At 35.9% G+C, this 24,061-nt stretch overlaps 3 protein-coding genes and 1 long non-coding RNA gene across 13 annotated transcripts in view; 2 read left to right on the forward strand and 2 right to left on the reverse strand.

Annotated features, from left to right (window-relative positions):
* Positions 1-298: 298 nt before the first annotated feature.
* On the reverse strand, positions 299-2,586 carry LOC124175740 (ubiquitin-like protein 5). 4 transcript variants are annotated; one of them, XM_046556227.1, is made up of 4 exons: positions 2,481-2,586; positions 1,611-1,932; positions 789-992; positions 299-510 (listed from the first exon to the last, which is right to left on the reverse strand). In XM_046556227.1, the coding sequence occupies exons 3-4, from the start codon at positions 964-966 to the stop codon at positions 467-469; spliced, it is 222 nt and encodes a 73-aa protein (XP_046412183.1). In that variant the 5' UTR covers positions 967-992; positions 1,611-1,932; positions 2,481-2,586; the 3' UTR covers positions 299-466. The 4 variants fall into 4 exon arrangements, with proteins under 4 accessions (XP_046412183.1, XP_046412184.1, XP_046412181.1 ...); XM_046556228.1 differs by lacking the exon at positions 2,481-2,586 and adding an exon at positions 2,076-2,230 and having other exon boundaries at positions 1,753-1,932; XM_046556225.1 differs by lacking the exon at positions 2,481-2,586 and adding an exon at positions 2,076-2,230.
* Positions 2,587-2,661: 75 nt separating this feature from the next.
* LOC124175738 (surfeit locus protein 4 homolog) lies at positions 2,662-7,821 on the forward strand. The gene is made up of 3 exons (XM_046556221.1): positions 2,662-2,817; positions 5,780-6,454; positions 6,590-7,821. Exons 1-3 carry the CDS (start codon positions 2,767-2,769, stop codon positions 6,674-6,676), a joined length of 813 nt encoding a protein of 270 aa, XP_046412177.1. The 5' UTR covers positions 2,662-2,766; the 3' UTR covers positions 6,677-7,821.
* LOC124175743 lies at positions 7,301-9,234 on the reverse strand. The gene is made up of 2 exons (XR_006869225.1): positions 9,085-9,234; positions 7,301-8,977 (listed from the first exon to the last, which is right to left on the reverse strand). It is a non-coding gene; the product is annotated as an uncharacterized LOC124175743 (long non-coding RNA).
* Positions 9,235-9,363: 129 nt separating this feature from the next.
* The window catches only part of LOC124175735 (formin-binding protein 1-like), a 43,736-nt gene continuing 29,038 nt past the window's right edge, over positions 9,364-24,061 (forward strand). For 4 of the 7 annotated variants that reach the window (XM_046556203.1, XM_046556207.1, XM_046556204.1 and 1 more), the window contains exon 1: positions 9,364-9,572. In XM_046556203.1, coding sequence (XP_046412159.1) covers positions 9,549-9,572 — 24 coding nt within the window. In that variant the 5' untranslated portion in view covers positions 9,364-9,548. The remainder of the gene's footprint in view (positions 9,573-24,061) is intronic. The other 3 variants (XM_046556206.1, XM_046556209.1, XM_046556210.1) reach the window with 1 other exon arrangement.

Genomic DNA, 24,061 nt, shown 5'->3' on the forward strand with positions numbered 1-24,061 from the left:
GTTTAGTTTTTAAATTTAAATAATATTTAGATTCAATTTTCTACTAATTTGAGGCTTGGTTTCTAGTTAAGTGAAATGATTAAATATATATTTATTTATAGGTATATATACATATATCTATATATATATATATATATATATATATATATATATATATATACCTGCGTGTGTAAATTGTAAAGAGAGGAATTGTATAAAATATTTAAATGAAAAGCTTATTAATAGTAGACTATTATTTCATAGATTTTGGAGTACCAATATAAATGGGCAAAATATTCTATTATGTGTGTTTAACATATTATAGTTATGAAGTTGAATGTTGTATTTATTTATTTGTTACATGTAAAGTATAATTGCTATACACATTAAAAATAGTATTTAGACACGTTGCTATTTATAGTTAAATTTATTATTATTATTATTATTGTACAAAGTCATTATATCTTAATATCAGACGTGCATATCTTCACTGGTAATACAACTCCAAATTCATACCATCGTGTATTTCATCTGTAGATATAAATAGGTTTGTAAAAATTAAGGAAATTATCTGGTAAATTGTTGGAATGTAAAACTAATGACTCTACTACTATCACACAGTAGAATTAAGAGTTACTTATTCTGAATACAATTACTTGTTTGATTGAATTATCACATTTGTTCAGTTGGCGTATTAAAGAAAAATAGTTTTAATGAAAACAAATAAATAAAGTCAAATACATAATCCCTAATATCAGTAACACCCACATCATTTTTAAATAAAAGAATATGTTTATCTAAAAGGATACAGTCTTGGAGCTTAATGTGGTCTTTGAATATGGTGTACCATTTTTTTAAGACTATCTTTTCCCAATGGGTTCCCGTTTGCGCCGCTATCAGCTTTTTTAGATCTCCTATCGTGTCATCGGGATTACATTTCACTCTTACTTTTTTTCCAAGACGGTCATTGCAAGTGATCTCAAGCATTTTTTTGCTTCACTGGGTACTTCAATCTGTAAAACAGTGTTCTGGTTAAAATTGGCAAGAAAAATGTATCGTCTTTCACAGCTGTAAATCTAAATATAATCTTCTGATAGCAGATTTGTAATTTGTATAGTAAAAGTAACACGAGACAGATGATTTAAGCATAGAAAAATATGTGTGAATATTTTTTAACAAAATTCTGCTTGATTCTACGAATTCTGATAAATGATTATTATTTATCCATATATTCTGATTACTTTCATTATCAAATGCCAAAACTTCATGCGATTCGATGGAGATTTTATGCGAAGTATAAAATCTGTTATCAAGTCTGAAAAAATATTAATTAATGAGAGTAATGAGAATAAGATCCGAGAAAATTGGAGTTTACAACAAGAATTTTCAAGATTGTTGAAATATTTCTTACAAAATTTGCATTAATATTTTTGTATTGGGCTGTTGATTAGATTAGGTTAAGTTAAGTTAGGTTATAATTAAAAATCTGGTAAGAATTTAGTCATTCACACCCCGCATGCATTTTCCCGTATCACGCGAAACGGGCATGAAGCTCTATTAAGAACATAGCAAGAGAAACCCTACGAGCAGTATAATTAACAATATCAGAGATTGTTTATGTATGTACCTACACAGTGAAATTACACGCGACGTAAGTAACAAATGCGCGTAGCAGTATCTCTTTTATTTTATTTTAATTGTTTCTCGTAAACCGATGTCTGCCCGCAGCCTTCTAATAAAATCACGCAAGGTTTCTAGTCTGCATGATCTCACCAACGTTTTATTACGGTATTTGTCTTCGAGCTCCTTGCAATTAAACACGCGGTAACTGCAAGCAACACACGCTGCATACGCTTCGCAACTTCTCCCTATAAGTTGTCTGTGACTTTTCCCCAGACTCCTTCCCTTCGATCTCCTTCAATCATTTTCCCCTACTGCAGTTTTCCCGGCGGCCTACAACGAAAATCAAATTGCATTTGAAACAATGTATCACAAGTGACGATAGCGATTCGGCAATTTTTGTTATAAAAATGTTTAGGATCGACGTTGTTAATTATAGGTGCCAGGTAATATATATAATAACTGTAGAAACCCACAACGATCTACGATCAATTTCTTGCTAATTACGCAGTTACAGCAAATCGTACAGTGCAAAGGTAAAATAATTTCAAACTATTTGTGTTATTCATACAGAACTATCCGTCATCATGACGAGACGATATTTATTCAACTGTTTTCCATTCTTATGTGCTCGTGTATTATCGTATCTGTGAGATAGGATAACGACTGAATAGAGTCGGTACAAGATTATCGACAAGTTAACTGGCTGAATGCCCTGATAAAAGTATCGTAATTGCAGCTGAACGAAGTTATGAAGTAAACCTTCTTTCTGGGATTCAATAATTAACAATTACAATAACATGCTGTTTCTTCTAGGAACGGATGAAAATTTGAAAAAGCCTAATCACTCTGTCGGTAAGCTAGTGCAAACATAATATTACCAGATTCTCTTAGATATACGTAGCAGGCGCCATTTTTCGCATCCAAATAGTTTAACAATTAAAGATAATACTGTCAAAGTAATTCTAAAACTTGAAAATCTACGAAACAATGACGAGGTGAAACTCTTGTTCAAATACCGACGCCGTTACCGACGCAGCTTTCGGAAAGGTGGTGCGTGTGGTTTTAACCGGAAGTCAGTAAGTCGTCGGTTGATACGTTTCTCCACATCATTCGCGAGTCGCGAGTCGTGCTGTGTGTGTGTGGTTTTATGAAATATACAACACGATGGTCATCCAACAAGAGGTGGTTTCGAGGGCCGAAGAGGTTGCTGATCAGGTGAAATAACGTATTTATTATACAAATTTCGATACGAATGGACCGCGATGAAAATCCGTGCCGTAATGTTCGAATTCCGTTAAACCAAAGCCGAATCAGAAAGTAAGGGTTCTTCTGTCAACGTCATCGGTTCTTCTCAGTCGTCTGTTGCTCGCTATAATTTGCCCCACATATTTTGAACGATATTTTTTAAACCACCTACTATCGCCAATCACCTTTCATTTCACCTCACAGATTCTAGTTTATCCTTGTCATCGGTTGTTTGCAATTTTTGAAAAAGTTGCACAAGTTCACACAATCATTCAACGTAATTCTCTGCATTGGTCATGACTGAACTTTGTCCTTTGGATGAAAATATAACGTAAAATATTAATTTCTAAACAATATGTATCCTTGCTCTGCCCTCAAAGATATCTTCTGGCTCAATTTATCTAGTAACAACATTCTCTTAAGTCATTTGTGTCTTCGCTGAAACAATAACAGGCTAGTTTCCACCGCGTATTTTATCGTCAATTCAGTTGAGGTTCAACAGAATGTTGATACTTGTGTGCCCAAACCTAGATCCAATAATTTTCAGTCGTATCCAAAAGCCTGATATTTAAGTTTAATTATAGGAATGTGCCACATTCCAGATTCTAGTATCTGGAATGAATGATTTTGTAACCAAGGTGAAAGTTTGCCAAATGTTGTGCCACTTTAAGCTGATAGAGTTTGAAAATAGTCGGTCAGTCAAGTTTCACCAAGTTTCTCATTTCTGGGAACATTCATCATTGAGTTTAAATCCATGCGTTATTTACAATGTTCTATCACAACCAAATTTGGCACTTGCGTTTAGCGCCTTACCATTTTGACCCGGAATCTGACGTATTGTAACAATGTGTTAGGGTAACAAAATATAAATGATTGAGTGGCACTATTCGCGGATTATTTGTAATTCAAAGATCTCGCCGTAAATTGGGCTTGATTTACGTTTCGTTAATTTAGTTGCCTATTGCTGCTCTTTTCTCAGTCTAACTTGCAAGATATCAAAAAATCTAAGAACTTGATTTTTGATCCCTACGGATAATGAGAATATTAATTTTCCATCGCATGAAACAGCGCTAGGAGTATTTGATTTAGGATTTTTAACGAAAATAATTAATTGTAAAGATTAAGTTTGAAGCACCACAACATGAGATTCGAAATTACAATATTAGATCACAGCTGTAGTGACTTTGCCTTTGAATGAAACCAGAATTGAGACATTCTTCTCAGAGGTGTTTGAATACTAAACGGAAACCGGTTTTTAAGAAACTTGAAGAATAGAAATGTTTTCTATACTACCAAGTTGATAATTTTTCACAGCCAATATCTCAATGAAATTGAAGTGAAAAATCGTGATGTCCAAACTCTAAGGTTGTCTGAAATTCAGTAAACTGTAATACAGTAAGAAATAGTCATATTTGACCAACTGAACCAACTTTGAGCCACTCTAAAGCTGCATAACAGTGAATTTTTTCTTAATATTTCATTATTTCAATATTACTAATTTCTCTCATTTTAGTTTCTTAAGATTAGTGGTGAACAAGAATTAGCCGACTGAAATAATACGTGCTATTCAAAATATAAATCAAACCGAATCTATTTAATTCTGTAAAATGTGAAATTCTCAAATAATTTAATTAGTAGTTACAATATTGCTTTGCTGTGAATAAGTCAGAGTTTCTCAGAACAAAATTAGCTTGGCATTCAACTCAACTATTTATTAGTTGGCAGTCAAGAATTAACCTTCAGTGCGCATTAGGGTAGTCGTTATTTAGGGTGTTGACGATTTTTTTCTGGCGCACCCTCCATATCAACTTTAAATAATTCAAAGACAATGCTTTAATTTTTTCAGATTTTATCTCAACTTTAACCTGTGTCTATTAGATGGTGGATTCCCTCATTTAAAATTCTCGTTTTTCGGACACATTTGCAGCATATATTTTATTGTAAGAGTAATAAAGTTGAAGAAAATCCAACTGCGAGGTTTTAGTGGGCATTAGTGCTACCATCGGAGAAAAAATTCACATCATCATACCAAGTAATCTAAGCAAATTGCACTTTCTCGAAATTTAACTTTTTTCCATTCACAGGAAGTACAATTTGTCCAGATTACCTGGTATGATGATGTGAATTTCTTCTCGGATAGTAGACCACCAAAACCTCGCTGTTACAGATTTTTTTTTTAACATTATTACTCTTACAATAAAATATATGCTAAGGATGTATTCGAAACACGTGTATTTTAAATGGGGAAATCCATCCTCTTGTCAGCAAGGGTTAGAGTTGAAGTAAAGATCTGAAAAAATTAGAGAAATGTTTTTGAATTATTTGAAGTTGATTTGGGAGGCACACAAGAAAAAAATCGTGAACATTCTAAATGATGACCACCCTAGTGCGCAACAGCAAACATACTTTGTTATACAAAGCAAATCAAATTTGTTTATTAATTTATGTTACATGGATAGAAAGTGTAACAAAATATCTATTAGAATTATTTTATTGTGTTCCATAAACAAGTACAATGTATTAATTAAGTGCCGCAGTAAAAAAGACTGTTTTTAAGTTAGTAATATTAATTTTATGAAATATTGAAAATATATTACTAATTTGCATCTTTATAGCGTAAAATTATGAGTATATTTTGTTGTATTATGGCTTACGGAATTTTAGTCTAGCATAATGATTTTTGTAACAATGTTACAAACTTCAACCTCAGAAATACAGAAAGATTTTTGAAAGAACAACTTAACAACAGCCAGTGTAATATGCAAATCTTATTTTTTGCTGAATATTGTGGGCCATGTTTCATCACTGGAGAATCTGTAAACAACAGTTTTATACACTGATACAGTATATATTTGCAAGGGCGCACGTTTGTCATTAAATCTTGACAACAACAATGCCAACAATGTTAATAACAATACCATTGCTTTTTCAGGTGATACGTAATGGAAAACACATACTGCCAACACTTGCGCGGCTTTGTCTGATTGCTACATTTTTGGAAGATGGATTACGCATGTGGTTTCAATGGAGCGAGCAAAGGGAATACATGGACATGTCTTGGGGCTGTGGAACATTTCTGGCCACGCTGTTCGTCTTGATCAACTTGATTGGCCAGCTCGGCGGCTGTGTTATGGTCATCACTAGATGGCGTGTCAGCATAGCTTGTGGAGTTTTATTCTTCATCGTTGTCCTCCAGACGTTCGCTTACAGTATTCTCTGGGACCTGCAGTTTCTCTTCAGAAATTTAGCCCTAATCGGCGCGCTGCTATTGGTCCTGGCCGAGTCCAGAGTCGAAGGAAGATCTCTGTTTGCTGGTGTTCCTACTTTGGGTGACAACAAACCCAAGAACCTGCTACAGTTGGCTGGACGAGTGCTGCTAGCCTTTATGTTCATCACGCTAATTCGGTTTGAGGTTTCCTTTCTGCAAATACTTCAGGACATCCTCGGCAGTATTCTTATGGTCTTGGTTACCATTGGATACAAAACAAAACTGAGCGCGCTTCTGCTTGTCCTACTCTTGTCCGCTCTCAACTTTTACCACAACGCGTGGTGGACTATTCCTGACTTTAAACCGCTTAGAGATTTTCTCAAATACGACTTCTTCCAGGTGATGTATCCAGTCTTATACATTTCATCTTTTATGTCTTTACTGTCCTTCAAGTTTCTGTTGTTATACAATGTCTCGATGTTTAATTTTTTTTGCACACGTGACAATAATAATAATCTTTTGTTCTCATTCCAGACCTTGTCCGTGATCGGGGGACTTTTAATGATCGTTTCACTGGGGCCTGGCGGTGTCTCTATGGATGAACACAAAAAGAAATGGTAGATGACCTACTAATTATCATCATTTTGATCATCAAATCATCTCAAGAATCAAGAAGAAAAAATTTCCATTTCTGCAAGTTGCCCTCGGCTAGAGTTATTTTATCTGTGCAAGTGGGGGCTAGGATTAATTCCAGCACAGTGTTGTGTGCAAGTAAATGATTTCTAAGCCAAATAAGACAATGTTTAAATAACACAAAACACTTCTGATGTACATCAAAATAGCGACAAGACAACTTGGAGTGACCGAAATGCCTTGAAAACAGCATTTTTACTATTGGCAGATACATGAAAGTATATTAGAATTACCTAATTTATACTATTGCTATGGTATTGTATATATGGCAGTACATTTATTATGAAGCAAAGAAAAAAATATATATTTTTTTGGTGCGTTTTTAATTTCTAGAATTTTAGCTTAATACGTTAATTGATTACATGACAAATTATAGATAAATAATAGATCAAAAATTATTAAATATTTTTCAGTTGTGAAGCATCCGAAAATATTGACCAAAATAACAATTTGAAACCTTGTAAAAACGAATCCCCCTCGAAATAAACATCATAGGTGACTGTAGATTTCTTTATATATATTCTTTGAACTTGTCATTTTTGATAAGGAACAACGGAAGAACCATTTTAAAGTCGGTGAAACTCATAAAAGATTTATTTGAATGAGTTGTTAGAATCAGATCAAAGTTTGAAGCATAAGAATACATGCTAAATCATCTGCATTTCGAAATCGTGAATCGTGTTGTTCTAGTCGTCGGAAACTTAAGTTATCAGGGACATTGTCTAGATTTCCAAAATTGACCAGGATACTGCGTTTGAAAACTAGTTTCCGTATGACATGAATTTTTGACGAAAATTCTAGTATGTATTGCTAAGTCAAGATGTAGTACGGAAACTTAATCGAGACTTTTACTCACATTTTTTTTAAATTCACACGTCTTACAACAGTGTTGGAATGTTACAATTTGAACAATAATAGACCATTTGAGATAAATAAATATACAGAAAACTATTTTCTAACGCATTCTGCAATTAGGATGAAGATTTATTCGATCAATAGACGAATTTACGTACATTGTAATATCTCGTACAATTCAAAACCAGGAAATAAATAAATCAAATTTTGTCTACTTATACTTTTGTTGCAAGTGTATCTTTTCGCCTAATTTTGATTTACCTCATTGTCAGTTAGGAATTCTTGGATACAGATTTATTGTGCATAGATACCATTAGAGACAAATTTATTTTACACAACTGCATTCACAGTGTTCATTCACAACAGTGTTCTTCTATTAGGATGTCGAAGTATTTCTGTATCCAATGTTCGGCCCAGCATATATACCGGTTTTTGTCATAAGTATTATTGAATCACCCAAATACTACAGTAATTTGAGGGAAAAACTGAACCACATGCCCTGCGGAACATTGAAAATCAAAATGTTTCAGTGCAGTCGTCTCTACTAGGACATCCTAGTAGAAGAATGCTGTGTCAATAATACCCATGTAGAATAAGTGTGTCAAATAAAATCACTGTTCAATAAGTCCGTGTCGAGTAATACCTGAGGCGAACAAAGTCGTGTCGAATGGGGTTGTGTGCAACATGTTTGTGTTTTAACGCGGTCTGAGTCTAATTAAACCAAGGCAAACTGGGCTTTTCCCATTTTAGTTTACCATAGTTCTCGCATTGTATTTTTCTCTGCAAGATGAGACAGAAAATAGAACGTAACTCAAGAGTTGCAAGTTTTAACTTATATAGTGAAGTTGTTTATTATCGCATTCCTGATAAAAAATGATGTGATTCAAAAATTGATAATCAACTACGATTTTTGTGACAAGGTAATCAAAAAAATCACTGTTGAAGCAAGATATGGATATCTCGAAGAGATAATCTTTGTTGCGATACTTAATAGTATTAATTAAACTCAAATGAAAATGTTCCACTGCCTTTCGTAAGCTAGGGTGTATAGAGACACAAATTAACTACAGATGCATTTTGTTATCAATTTTCAGCATCGCCAGTAGTGTTGCATCTTATCTTCCCTAGGTATTGGATCGTCGGCGAGGTCTGTCCAACACCTAGGGTCCAGGGCCAGGGTAGCTTTCAGCTGCTTTTAGCACTGCAGGCAACATTTTTAACCTGATGCCAAATTCAAATGAATTAGAATTCTTTCTTATTCAACCATAATCAAATTTGCTCGTTTCGTTGTAGCGCAGCTGTCGTTGGTTAACTTGGTCGAGTTGAGTCGAACGAGTGGAAAGTAGCCAACGAGGCCTTCCGGAATCGAAAGAGCTAAAAGTCCCACATGATTGGTCAATATTCAAAAATCAGTCAATCCGCAGCTTCTTTCAAACCTTAGGCTTGGAAGAGGTGGCTAAAATAAAAACATTAAAACGCACTTCTTGACTCCGATGCTGACTCATTTTTTACTCGTGAGGGCGGTGATAAGCGTCATCTAGACCAATCAGAGGGTAGCTTTAAACGGAAAATTTTCTTTTCACGAGTGCAAATTAAGTGAGAATCAGGCCCCTGGCTTTGCGACGAGCAACTAGACCGAGGAATTCGGTATGGAGGGGGTTTCGAACGGCCGTTGGCCGTCGAAAGGTTTGAAATCCGAATGTGGAGTGTGTCGGGTGAGGCCTAGATGGCGCGGTCGTGGAATTCCGGGCGGTTTTGGAGACAGACAGTGAGTCGAGTCAGTGGTTACAGGCGGACATGTTGAAGGTGTTTCCGTAAATGTGGGTGAATAATAAGTGAATTTTATGCCTCTTGACGGAGTCTCTTAACGGGCTCGAGCGATATCCCAGTGTCTCTCTATGTGAAGTGTCGTGACAATAGACCTCCAGGCTTTTAAGCCGCAAAGATGAGCTGGGGCACCGAGTTATGGGTGAGTTTTTATCGGGACTCCGTATAAGAGAGCCCGATTCTACAATTCTGTGTCGCGATTTTGCTATATTGCAGTCTTCAAAACCAGTTCGTGTGCCTCGCTGGCCGGCCCCTGCCTTTTCAGCCAACTAGCCCCGGGCGATATTCTTTATTCCCCCGATGCCTTGGTCGACGAATTCTCACTCTCTTCATTCTTCTCGTTTCCTTTATTTTATCTCAAGAAATTTGAACGACACACCGAACGTCAATTATTCCCTCCGAGCAGCTGCAGCTGACGCCTCGCATTGTTCGCCTCTGTTCGTGCCGCTGTCATTGAATGACAATCTCATCCGTTAATTCACTCATTCCAGGGAACTTGCGTCAATCCCCACCACGTCATTCGACTCTGCATTTCTACATTTACCTACGCCTACTACCCACAACTTCGATGATACACGTTTTCCGAGCTTATTCACACTCACGGCGGGATTAAAGAATACACAGCGTTGAAACGGAACCCTAAGATTTTTTCGTATTATATCCAGCTATCGTTTATATCTTCCGAGAGAGGCTGTTGCGATCTCAATATTTCCATTCATGCTCACAAGTGAGTCATCGCACCTCATTTATCCCGGAAAAGATTACGTTTTACAGTCGCTCGTTGTTCTGAGGTTGGTCGCGATTTTGCTGTTCCATATACTTCTCGTTCCTTTATTATTGTTTTCCTTATGCTCACTATTGTACATACATCCATACATGCGATACTTTGCGGTATTTGAAACTCGTAAAATTGTATCATCGTATATTATCATATGACCGGGGAATGTCGCAATTTTATTAACAATTAACTTTCGTTGATGTGTGTGTATTCAGTCGTGCAATTGACAGCACACTCGTTAAGCTTTGCCCACAAACGTTCCTTTCATTTCATATTTTCTAAAGACACACACACGCAAGTGTCCAGCACGTCCTTGCAGTTGTATTATCACGCCTCGGAATCTATGTAGGTATATAAATAAATAAATATATGTACTAACACATACACACACAAAATTCTTGACCTCATCGCGCATCTACTGATGATGATATACATATTTACGTATGTACAACTTTCTTCCTTCTCACTCCTCTCTGCTCTTACTTCCGGAACGTGACATCCTCTTTGGGTTAAGTTACATATCATCGAAGCACCTTGATCCCCCCCCCCTCTTATCTTCTTTCTCTGAATTTCGATCATTTTGTCGGAAACTTTCTCCACGTGCGTCCGCCGCGTCGCCACTTGACAATAAATTCATTGCCCGCGACGTGAATGGAGCAGCGAATATTCAATCACCATTTACGGTATTCGTGCGTGCGACTGAAATCGCATTAAGATTTCTCGTCTATTTATATCGTTAAATATACTATCGTCTTTCTGCCATCTCCGTGTGCAGTTGTCACACTACGTCACCTCTTTAATCCTTGGAACTCGAGAGAACAGAGGCCGGAAACTCCTTACTGTGCACGCATTTGTTTCATTTGAAATGTGTATGAAACCGAGTTCCGAGAAGCTCGCAAACCGTTTTATCAATACATTAGTCGGCCTATCGTCCTAAAACGATTGTCATTAGTCGAAATTGTGGTTGTTACCGAAGCACGATGGGTTCTGAAATTGCTCGGAGCTGTTTTAAACAACGAGGCTGAAGTTAGTAATGTTAATCTATCGAAACGTTGAATCAAAAATTAATCAAAATCTGAGATTATTGATGCTGTATTAACAGTTTACTAAATTTCAAGTAATCCTAAGGTTGCAAAATAACAAATTTTACCCAAGATGCATCATTACATTAACGCGACAAACTTCAGCCTGGTTTTAAACACGGGTTCATCGACGCCATTACGGAAGAATTTTTAAACGGAAATATAGCCACTTCGCAATTTTCCGTGAATTCGTCGGAATTGCATCAAGCCGTGATTTATGGCTTGAAACAGCGAAATATCATCAGTTTTAATCGCAATCCCTATAAATTATTTAGAACGGGCCAATGTAATAGAATTTCCTTTTATCGATCAGCGATTCAGACTTTGTAGAATGGCCCTCGGCTGCGTATATTAATAAAAATATGCAAACACGTGCTATGTCAGTTCACCGACTGAGCAAGGACATTTTTAATATGTTTTGATGGGTTTCTATGGCAAGCGCCATTTCACTGATTGTGAACTGTTGAACACTGGAAGGAAAAACTTGGTTTCCATGTTCAATACGATGCTGAAGTTAGTAGCGTTATTGTAACGATTAACGTGTTGGAAAAATCGTTATTTCACAATGGCATCAACGTCTGAATTTCAGTAATTCATAATAACATAAAACCTATTAACATTTTGAAAACTTGGCTAATTCAGTCACTATAAACTTGGAAAATAGTCATTTCTCCCCCCAATGTTCCGTTATCCTAACGTTATTAACTTCAGCCTTTTATATTCAACGACTTATTATGAAGGTGAAACTAGCAGCCCGAATTAGCAGCAAACCGTGTTAAACTTTTTGGAAATAGAAAAACGAAGCTCACTTTTATCCACATAATTGTATAAAAGTATTGGGGGTTCAAGGTGTTTCACAAAATTTTGATTTTCGGGTTTCTCTACTTTATTCGAATGAACGTTAGAACGTTTGGCTGTTATCCTCGTCGACGTATTACGAACTATGATCGTTGTACCGAAAGTTCGACCAATCTTGTGGGTAAAACAAATTCATTTCCATCGGTCGTGTAGCCTTCTCGCACGGAGAAACGTGAATAAAAGTTGTTGTAGGTTTTTGGAACACGCGCTGACGGCCTCACGAGTAATAACTTACTTGGAAATTTCTCTCTCAACTTTTACACACTTGTGTATAATGCATATACGTATGCATACTCTTGACCTTGCTTAAAATAAACGAATGATAATTTTTGTACCAGATTTTCGTAAAGTACATTTTCACATTCCATGTCTGATACGAAGAATCAGCCAGCCATCTTGACATTAATTAACATTTTCCTGAAACCTGTAATACATTCATCGAATACCTGCGAATATAAGTGAGAAATTCATTCATAGTTTGGAAAGTCAATCCCATGAAAGTCGTTCTAAAATTGTACAATAACGATTTTTTCCACGATGTTTCGTTACGTTACGATAACGTTACTAACTCCAGCCTTCTAGAATTCTAAGGCTTTGGGTCAGACTTAAAATTAGGATTGATATAGGTGCCTCGGGATTTGGTTACATTTTGTCAAATTTATCTCGAGATATTTATCTCAGTCCATTACGACCGAACTTATTCTACTTGTGAAATTTCTCGGCTGCTTTCATTTTTTCCACGTCCATATACCTATGTGTATGCATGCATGTACGTTTGTATAATCTGACACAAAGCGACCAATCACACGGCGAACGCAGCGTTGTTATTATATCTGTCATTCCTTCTTTCTCTTCCTTTTACCATTCTTGGTTGCAGGCTATAAGTTTCGACGAACGAACGCTTCAGCAATTTTACGCTCGGTCAATAATAGTATCTACGATTAAGATTTACACACACCGCACAATTATCTTATCAGTTTGAGCCGGCTTATCAAAGGTAACTTATACGAACATTCTCTTGCTTCTTCGCTCTTCTTCTCGAACTCAATACGCGGTCGTTATTCACGCATCCTCTTATTATTCTTCTTTTTCAACTTATGTACGAGGCTGAAATTAGTAACGTTAGCGTGTCGAAACATTAGGGGGAAAAATAATTGTTTTATCATATTGAAGTTAGTAATCGTACCGATTCGTGCTGAGGTAAAACCGTTATTTCTCGATTTTGGAATTGTATAAAATTCATTAAACCGTAATAGAACAAAACACACTCACACTTTGAAATCCTATTTCCTTAAAAAATATTGCAAAATTAAGAAAATAGTGAATTTTTCCCCAACGTTTCGTTACGATAACGTTACTAACTTCAATCTCGTACTATTTTGCATTTTTGTAGTGACTTTGAAGTGGTTAAATTTTGAAAAAATGAATAACTTCGCTTATTATAATTTACCGCGTTTTACAGATATATAAAATTACGGAACAAGTGGTTTTCCGCAACATGAATCATTATGACAACGTTACTAACTTCCGCCGCATATTTATGTTTGTTGTTCTATATTCTAATTCCTCTGCCAACCGCTGACCGACGGACAAACGGGCAATGAACGGATATTCCAAGTAATTCTCCGTGATTATTTTCCTGTTGTTTCCATTTTCCTTTGTTTTCTTCACTTGTTCTCTATTTCCTTCGTTCCTTCCTTGCTTCCTCTTCAGCCCTCCACATCCTGCTTTGTCGCAGTTGCCCTCCGATCATCTACAATGGTGGAAATATTTATCTGCCAATAATTTTCTTAAATTTCTTGCAAAACAAAAACACTGTACTGAATCAAAAACCGCAGTGCAAAACTTTGTGAAATCAATCGAGTCTTTCGTACAAACTCCCTCTAATTATTATTATATAAAAAATTCTCTACATTCAAACACTTTTCACGAGGTATTTAAATATTTATAGAGATACTGGAGAAAATATTTGAAAGATTTAACCAGTTTCACCGTAATTTGAAGACAAAAAAATATATGTTCAAATTTCGTAAACTTTTCAAATCAATTTGACAAGGTTGAAGTCAGTAACGTTATCGTAACGAAACACTGGAGAAAATATAATTACTATTTTCTTAATTTTAGAGTGATTTTGAAGGAACTACGATTTCGAAGTGTTATCTCACTGAATAGACATTTTTCGGCCCATATTATAATGAGCATTCATGTTTATTCTGATCAAAAATGCAATCCAATAACAATAATTAAATTTTTTTTTATTTTTCTCATTCATCTTTTAAAGTTACGAAATCTTCATCTTATAACAGATGTCAACAATTTGTAATGTTTCATAAGATTTTTCTGAATTTTTTCAAATCTTAGAATCTGGACTTTTTTTTCAGGTTTTTAAATTTCACATTAGATACGCTGGGTCAAGAAATTCTGGAAAAAAATTGCGATTGCGTTCTTCTTTGTGTACTTTCATCCAAAAAATTAGAAATTTAATCTGAGACATCGAATTGTAATCCTAATCGAGATGTCATGAAATGTACCATTTACATGTTTTGAGAAATAATCCGTGCTTTATGCTAGAATGATTGATCAAGCTCGAAAAAAAAGTTATCGTAGAGTACATTTTCACCGGGTATTTGGCATGTGCGAAATGCAGACTACAAACGCGACGACGACGACGACGACTTGAAACAAGTGACGCGGTTCGCTCTCATTTAAACAACCTCTGCAGTGAAAGAATAACAGACGAAAAAAACATACGCAACCTCCTCTCAGGTCTGCCAAGTGGTGGCGAAAAGAAAAAAAAAAAAAAAAAAAAAAGTGACGCAGGGAGGACGGGGGATATATTTAACAATCTATGTTATGCACGCACCTTTTTGCTCCATACGTGTGTCTATTTGTCTGTGTATATATATATATATAAGACTGGTTACTACCGCAACGCAATTAGCGTCGAATTTAGTTCCTCGTGATGTAATTTACCATGCCGTTGTTATGTAATAACGAACATCTGTGCGACGAATTCATAATGTGCAAAATATGTATATGTATATTTGTATATCAGGATGAGTAGTAGGTATGAGAAATTCACAAGCTTTGAAATGATAAAAAATAATAATGATATTGTTCGGCGATCCATCATTCTGAAGAACATCGTTGGGGAAGATTATAACGAGGTCAATATTAAAACTTCTGTGCAGATAAGCTTAATGCATATGTCTACCACACCTATACGTCACATATGCCTGTAACAATATCATGGAGCGTATGATAATAATATACGTAGGTATAATATTAATGGGGCATTCCAAGAGTCATCGATCAAGATCGCTAATTCAATTATTTACTTGAAATTTTTTTTTTTTTTTTTTTATAAGAAAACTGGTTGACACATGCCAATTTTTGAAAAAAACGTATCCATTTACCCGAATCTATTATATGACTTGACTGTATAAAAATTGAAAGAACTCAAAAAAATCTAGTAAAATATGTAAAAATGTTTGAGACCTTGCTGAAAGTGGAGTTTTTATTATAGCAAAAAGAAGGTTATTTTGGAAAATAATGAAAATGAAACATTATAATTTGAGGAAATTTTTGGTAACAAAATGAAGAAAAAAATTTCACCTAAAAGTGGGTCGAAGAAAAGATTATTTACGGAATTACTAAACGATGATTTTCACATTTTGACACGAAACATTTATCACTCAAGAACATTTATACTTGGAATTTAAAATGACGTATTTATTATAATGCCAACATTTACAGTCGTGTCAGAGATTGGAAATCGTGGTATTTTTTTTTTTTTTTTCACCATAGAAAAAGAAATCAATGCAATGATGTATGTAAAGTAAAATGCGTAAATGCCTTAACCTTCCGGCTAACTTGTTTTCGGCCCGAAACAAAATGCGACCGCGATTCTATACAAATTATTTGACAATGCATCCCATTTTCTCACGACAGATGCATCGCCTGTCATTGTCACATAATTCGCATAGAATTGAACTTTCATTTTCTTTCGGACCGAAAACAAGTTAGCTAGAAAGTTGAGGCATTTACGCATTTTACTGTATTTGCTCGAAGTTCTGAACCTTCATTCGAACGAAACTATAAACGGGATGGTCAGTACCACATGTCATAGTTGTTCCGCATAATCTATTCTATATATATACCACAGTTGTATCGAAAATTGTATTCAATTTGTAAAAAGAGAAATCGTGGAAACTCGTACGACAGCTTGCCCAAAGTTCTCTGCAGTGCCTTTACAGGAAATAAAATTGGCCTAAAACAGGATCAGCAGATTATATTCGCACTATAATTCGACTCTATGTTGTTTAGCCGTGCCCAACCAATTTTGGATCTTAAAGATCACTACATTTTTTCACATCAAGATTCGAACCATTGCGTATAACGAGTATATACCTACCTACTTAAGAAATGTATTCGAATCGAGGTAAGGGAACGCGGTTCGAAATTTAAGCAGTCTTACCTCGGTGACGACCACGCCTTACGCTTATCGTTCCGATACTTCGTCGAACTTTAGAGATACGAACGATGCGGCTTAAATTTTGTTTATATACGTACTCGTTTTGGCCGTTACAGACTAAGTGACGTCATGTTGGAATGGAATTCCCACTTAAAAATATTCGATTCGCTTGATTTTTCTGGTGCTCGACGTCTCCAGTTTGAATCTGCGAATTTCAAATTACCTAGAACACCTGGTGACCGGTAAATTCGAAAGTTATCTGGTAGAACGAAAAATTCCCTAGAACAGAGACTAATGGTGGCGAGCTTCTACTGATTTCGCAACATGGATTGTCAGGAAGCATTTTTATTAGCCGTGTCGGCGAAATGAAGAAATGACCTTACGAAAGCTTGCTGGTAGAACGAAAAATTCCCTAGAACAGAGACTAATGGCGGCGAGTTTCTACTGATTTCACAACACAGATTGTCGGGAAGTTTTTTTATTGGTCATGTCACCGACACGAAGAAACGAACTTACATTTATCTCTTCTGATTTGAAAACTAGGGTGACTAAAATTTTCTCATCTCCCTTTGTCAGATTACACAGACGTCGAGGTTTCGTCTCCTGCGAGTTAGAGTCTTTAATATGCTTCGTCGAAACTCGTTCATCCTCGTTCATCCTCGTTTTAAAGCTAGCTTGAACAGCTGACACCGACGATTACGGCGCGGGTAAAACGCGTGTAAGTAAATTCCTCCGTCCGGTTGTCGAGCGTTGGCCCAGGTCGTGATCGGCATCAGAGTCATTGTCTCGCACGGTGTGTGTACCGTACGTATGGAAGTATGTGGCTGCTCACGTATTACACGTATATAGATACCGAGAGGTTCTCCCGAAAGGACCTGCTTGACAATTGCAACTCGCAGCTTTTTTCTCTAAAAAAAAGTTTCTTTCGCGCCGGACTGGACTTACACAAATTCGGTACCAACGGTGCCAAAATACCCTAGATCGGTGGTGATTAATCGTTGTGACGTTGAATCTGCGTGGGGATTCGTGTACCTGAGAATACGCTTATTTTTTGAAATATCGAACAATTCGAACATCAGTGCGAGGTACAAAAACTAAATCATGGAATTTAAGTGTTACACTATGTGCGCAAATATTTCCATAACACGGCACGATACGCGGATCCGCCATTTTCACTACAAACTTTATATTCATCTGCGAATAATATTCGAAACAATCTATTTTCGATTCACTCCACGAATAACCGGGAATGTTGCACAATACATAACTGTCAAACTGCTATGACCGTTGTGTGACGTGTACTCTACACGATGGCGTTACGGAGCAGGGAACCGTTTGCCAGAAAAATAATACCGTAACAATATGAGAATTTCTTCGGACAGTTGGTACAAAATTACTCGAAGGTTTTGACCTCGAAGTAGGGAGCGTGTCGTAGGAGTTCTAGGTAGACCATCTATAATCACGCCACGATGCGAATATAGCCAACTTCGTAAATATGTTACTAGCATGGTAGGCAGCGTGACCGATTCTCAATAAGCGAGAGGTTATGGTTGAATGTCGCTCGTCAACCGATAAATTCTAGGGAGTTTGTTCTTTTCGGCGAAGGTTTCCAATCAAGCAAATTGAACCGCGCGTGTTACGAGCAGGTTCTTTCAAGAGAACCGCTCGGTATACGTAAGCCAAGTAGGAGCCGTTTTTAACACTTCGCAGGTCAAGACCACGCGGATACAGCGGAGAGAAGATAGTCGCGAATGAATTGAATTCGAGTGGAAAAAGGTATCGCCGGTGATACATGTATGGTTCATGACGTAGAAATTTTATCGGCGAAATATTTTCAGCTGTGTGTATTGTTATTGGTGTAAAACAATGTATCCTGAGTAGTGACTTTTACGCGAACAATCAAGGCGATGGTTAATCTTGGAGTTTCTGCAGTCTATTCCACTTATAAATAAGCTGATATTACCCTCGATCAAGCTCAATTTGAGGATGTGTCAGGTGTACACCTATACGGAGATGATTTCTAACAGATGGCCTTGAATCGGTCAGAATCCACCTCTGTAGGTAAACAATCTAGTCAAAAACAATATTGGATTGAAATAATTGCGGAATTTATTATGGAGTGAACAAGTGCACCTGAGATCAATCTACTTGAATTAAGGGCAAACGATGTTCCCTCGAAATAGGGAAACGAAATAAATCGAAGGATTTGCATGAAATAGTTCGCACTATTCAACCTATTAATAATTATTGAGGAGAAAATTGTACCTCATATCTGATTTGAATAAATAATAGCTCACTTTGCTTTCCAAATCCAGAATTATATGCATGTTATGCTAATACGGGGAGTAATTTACTTTACAAAAGCAAAGTAAAGAAAAAAAAACTCGCTTTATGTAGTCGAATTAGGACTGTTTTTTGGTAAATTTCAACACCACCAATTTTTCGACGTGTATTTTTTTACGAATATCTTGTAAATCTGCAGTAGTTGAAGTAGTATGAACGTAGTCGTAGAACAGGTACGTTGTGTTTTTATATTTTGTTAAATATTTCAACGTCGTCAAATTTCGAACGACTCATCCAAATTGCTTCTTTTCGTTTTTAACTCTGCCTTTATAGATAATTAGTGAATCACTCAATACGGAATCCGCTTTACTCGATTCAAATGTTTCCACAAAGAGCAACGGCGGTGAATCACCAAACGGTCGATTTGTCACTCTGTTTAACAAACTGCCGACGAATGCTTTAGTAAGTTGTACTAATGTAATCTAGACACCTACGTGTTTCGTATGTATATATATATATATATATATATATATATATATATATATATACATGGCTATATACATGTACACTTAATCTCTTGGGAAGGATGCAAGGAAGATAAGAAGTTGAGGCGCAGTTCTATCGAGCTGCAGGGAGTTCGATATAATTGTAATAAATAACACATCTCGAGACCTCGAAAGTTTTGAAATATGCTAATACTTTTATACCACTTGATAATTATACATGGGTAACGGGTCATTTCACGGAAATGTCCCATAGTCAGTTTAACATGGAGTATGAAATACCTATCAACAAAATGTATCCGGTGTTAAATTATTGCCTGTATTTATAACGTTTCCATGAAGTAACCCAGTAGGATCCGTAACATGCGGGCGATCTACGAACCTTCGGCCATCTTTTTGTGGTGAAATTTTCGAATTTGCTGAAATTTTTTCACGTTTTAGGATCGGACGTCGAATTTTTATATTTCTTGTCATCGAAAAAAATTTATGGCTTATGTTTTTTTGTTGTGAAATGTGTTACATGTTTCCAAATATAATATCTATTTTGAGATGGATCATCAGAAAGTGGCGAAAAAATACGTTTATTTACTTTTTCAGTCAGATATGTATGTGTGAAGACCCAAAAAATAAATTGTTTTTATTTCTTCGTTTCAAAAAGTAGAGTTCCGGAGTATATTCTAAAATTTTCAGAGTGAGATCGAAACGGGATAACGATTGAATTGGTATATTTTTCTAGAGATCTCAAATTTCCGGAGTATGAACACAAAAATTATTTAATAATTTGTTTGCTTCTCTTATGTGAAAGAATACATATGTTAAAGTATATCCTGAAGTGTTCAGAGTCGATAGAAAATGAGTCCATCCATCATTAATGATGAATTGATATTTCAGTGATCTGGAATTTGACGGCATATCCAAATTTCGTCAATATCAAAATTTTGACTCCAAACAGCTGGCTAAAATTTGGCGAATCAGCCTATATACATAATATACATAAAATACAATCATTCAAACAAACTATGATAAATATACTTGTTGAAATAAAATTCTACAATGTGTGGTTTAAATTTTGCACAAAAGATTATGTTAATTATCTTTTTATAATAATAACAATAATAATAGTATCCACACACGCACGAAGATGTAAAATAGATTTTTCTCTCTATAAATAAATAAACATCGTGTATTAAAAATATTTTTAAAATTATCTGTGGCCGTTAGAATTGATGATTCTCGAGAACTGCTGCGTGGAATTCATCACATACTTCTGCGCAGTTGGAAGAAGGAAAAAGTTTGTGTCATGATGTATTAATATAAACGTACGGAGGCGCCGAAATATCTCGGCAATTTTTTTTCATTCCCATTTATATTATACATCCGAAGTATGACGATATACGCATGTATAAGATATTTGACATGTGCGCCTTCAGAAGAAGCAAAGATTTGAAACCTCTTTTTGCTTGAACGCGTGGGCCGGACCTACCGGTTTTTTTTTTCTTTTTTTTAATTTTAAGTAAAGGTACCTTCCTACCACTAAAAAAAAAAGTAAACGAAGTTGAAGTTCGAAACATAACGAGATGTTGAGAGAAAAATTATCAGTTTTAAACTTGACAATGACCTTGAAGATATCTAGTTATTGCGATTCCGGTGTTCTAAACATTGTTTCAAAAGCACGACGTAGTGTGTCGAACCATGAGCTCGTAAAATTAAAAAACGGGTTTTAAGATCGCCTACTATTTCAAAAACAAAACTTTTCAACGTGTTCCAGGTTGTTCTAGTCGTCCAGTTCGGTGTTCCATAGGCACCATGTATTGAGTCGAATCACGCAGTCGTAAAATCCAAAAACCCATTTGGTTTGTCTCACTGCGTCATACTTTCGGAACAATGTTCAGTACCACCAAAACACGTTGAAAACTTTATCCTCGGAAACCTAGGTGACCGAAGACCCCGTTCTTGAATTTTACGAGTCCAAGGTTCGATACACTACATCGTACATTTGAAACAATGTTCAATACGACTAGAATAACCTAAAACAATCGAAAAAAGTTAGATTTTCCAAAAGTGGAGGGCTAGTAAAAAATATTTTGCAGCTTTTAGCGACCCCGGGTTGACTGTTTTGGAAATTTTTTTAGAACAACTAGAACAAGCCGGAACAGCAAAAAAAAAGTTCGATTTTCCAAAAGTGAGGGGCTCGGTCAAAAAACGGTTTTTACTTTTGTCTTATTGTATTCTGTAAATCATGAATACAAACTTTTGGAACAATGTAGAACAAACCTAGAACAATTGTGAACGATATTCAAAACATTAATTTGTTGGAAGTGGGGAGGCTTCACGTGGGTGAATTTCAGACCTTCCTATAACGATGTAGAATAACGATTTGTCTTGAAAATACATCGAAATGATCTCGACCAACTTCAACCTCATAAAAATGATTGACAATTGAATTTTGTCAATAACATTTGTGGGCTTGGATTTTTTTTCAGACCAATTCAACAAATGATCAATTTTAGTCGCAACAACCGGGATGGAGTTGAAATTCCGAGTTTGAAAAGTTCCGAAAGCGGCAAACTTGGCATTTTTCGTGAAGAAAGTTAAAGTATAGAAATCAAATTATGACGAGACATCATAACTTGGCCAAGTAAAAGATCAGAAAATGCGAATATGAGAATATTTAAAAATCTGAGACATCGAAATTCCGAATGATCGAAGATTTTCAGCTCTGTGAATTTCTGGCTTGGTGAAATTTGACGCTCGGAATCCAGGTAATTCAGATTTCCGGTTTTTCTGATTTTTCACACCCACTCGCTGAATATTAATTTTCGGAATTTTACTCCGTCGAAACTTTATTTTCCGGAACTTTGCTCTATCGTAAATTGAATTTTCGGTATCTTGCATTTCGGAACTTTGTTGTTTCGTGAAAGTTTGATTTCTCTACTTCAAGTTTCGCTACCAATAGTTCGGATTTAAGCGCTTTCGGAACTTTTCAAATTCGGAGTGTCAACCTTGCCCCCAACCTTTCGTTTCGATACCTAAGCCGAATAGATTTCAAGGGATTTATCCATTGGCGAACGGATGAAGAGCTTTTATTTATGTAGCTTATACACGTAGGAGGATATCATTGGAATGTCATTTCACTTTAGTTCGTTTGCACCCCTCTAATTTATTGATAATGTACGTCGTTAAAGAGATTGTCAGACATGCGCATATAGATCCTGGATACATAAAAGAATTGAGAGTGGCGGGCACCAATTCGGAGCTTTGCCCACCACTTACCAATACATGGGGTATTCACTGACAATTACTCCAACAGCCTTTCGCAAGTTATATTCCGTCAAAACTTTTACTGATTTTGAGGTTACATCAGCACTGTGAAATCACCGATTTTTCAATGGTCAAATTTTTGTTATTTATAAATTTTCAAACACTTCCATACTTCCACCTTTTTCGAAAATTCTCAAAAATATGCCATATGATCTTTCTGTATTTTAACTTGTCTATTCTTGAACTTTCTACGTTTTTAAATTCTGGGAATTGAATCCTCCTATTACGCGAAGACGCTAAGTTTTAAAATAGTAACAAAAAGAGAAAAATAAACTCATTTCAGCTTCTATATAATTGCAACATACCGAGTCATTTATTCGTCGCTAAATGCGAGGCTGAGGTGAGAGAAGGGAAGGGCCGCTTATACGAGCGTTTCTCGAATAATATATAATGTCTCTGTATTTTTTAACATTCAATCAGATGTCTCATTTTTTTTTTTTTTTTTTTGTGACAAATTTTTCTAAAACGTTGCTTACTGATCTTGGTAATGAAAAAATTGCTGAACTTCTAAATGAAATGAAAACAAAAAAACATGCAAACGATCTGAAAACGACGTGAAAAAAAGGAAAGATGCATTCTTGAGAATTTTTGAAAAGGTCGAATACTTATAACTCGGAAACCGCTAGGTGAAGGAGCGGAAAAACAAAAGAATCGCGACATTTTAACTTAGGTGTAATTATCACTGGCTTAATAGTTTCAACCGAACTAACGAAGATGAGGTCAGAACCCGATCGAGTTGCCGTGGAATGCTTCATATACGTGTCTGCAACATATGTAGATATAGTAACGTGTCCAGGATCGATAAGAGGGCTCTTGAATGACTCATGTAATGCATCCATCCACTTGTTTTCCTCCACTCTGCTGCCGAATATAGGTATACCCTGTCCCTGGGTAAAAGTATGTAAGTGTAAGCCGTGCACGCCATATTTGTTTTATATTCCTACGTAGGTATTATCATTTATACACCAGGTTATTCTGTGGCAATTTAACATTGGGTATATACGCATGTATTTGTGCAATTTAGGGTACATTTCTTACCGAGATCAGTCTACAGTAGTCTACACTTATGCAATTTAGGGAGTGAATGAGACGGCCATTCGTGAACAATGAGTCAAATGTCTGTTCGTAGAACGGATGTACTTCCGAATGCCGAAATCTAAGCAAATTGTGGTAAAATGTACCATCAATTGTACAAATCTAAGCGACTTTACTTTGTTCGTTAACCGTTTGAGTCATACTGTTAAGTATTCTTACCACCTATCTTATATTCATTTTTTGTATGTTTTGAAAACTTTTTAACATATTTCTTATCGGTTTTTTTGCTATGTCTCG

This window comes from Neodiprion fabricii, chromosome 2 (assembly GCF_021155785.1).
Source record: "Neodiprion fabricii isolate iyNeoFabr1 chromosome 2, iyNeoFabr1.1, whole genome shotgun sequence".
In the NCBI taxonomy this organism is placed as follows: Eukaryota; Metazoa; Arthropoda; class Insecta; order Hymenoptera; family Diprionidae; genus Neodiprion; species Neodiprion fabricii.

Excerpts from the sequence above, each read along its gene's own strand:
- LOC124175740 (XM_046556227.1), bottom strand. The coding sequence starts at position 966 with ATGCTTGAGATCACTTGCAATGACCGTCTTGGAAAAAAAGTAAGAGTG. Across the intron at positions 511-788 it reads CCACATTAAGCTCCAAGACT|ATGAAATACACGATGGTATG; the intron begins GTATCCTTTTAG and ends TTATATCTACAG.
- LOC124175738 (XM_046556221.1), top strand. The coding sequence starts at position 2,767 with ATGGTCATCCAACAAGAGGTGGTTTCGAGGGCCGAAGAGGTTGCTGAT. Across the intron at positions 2,818-5,779 it reads CCGAAGAGGTTGCTGATCAG|GTGATACGTAATGGAAAACA; the intron begins GTGAAATAACGT and ends TTGCTTTTTCAG. Across the intron at positions 6,455-6,589 it reads TCAAATACGACTTCTTCCAG|ACCTTGTCCGTGATCGGGGG; the intron begins GTGATGTATCCA and ends TTCTCATTCCAG.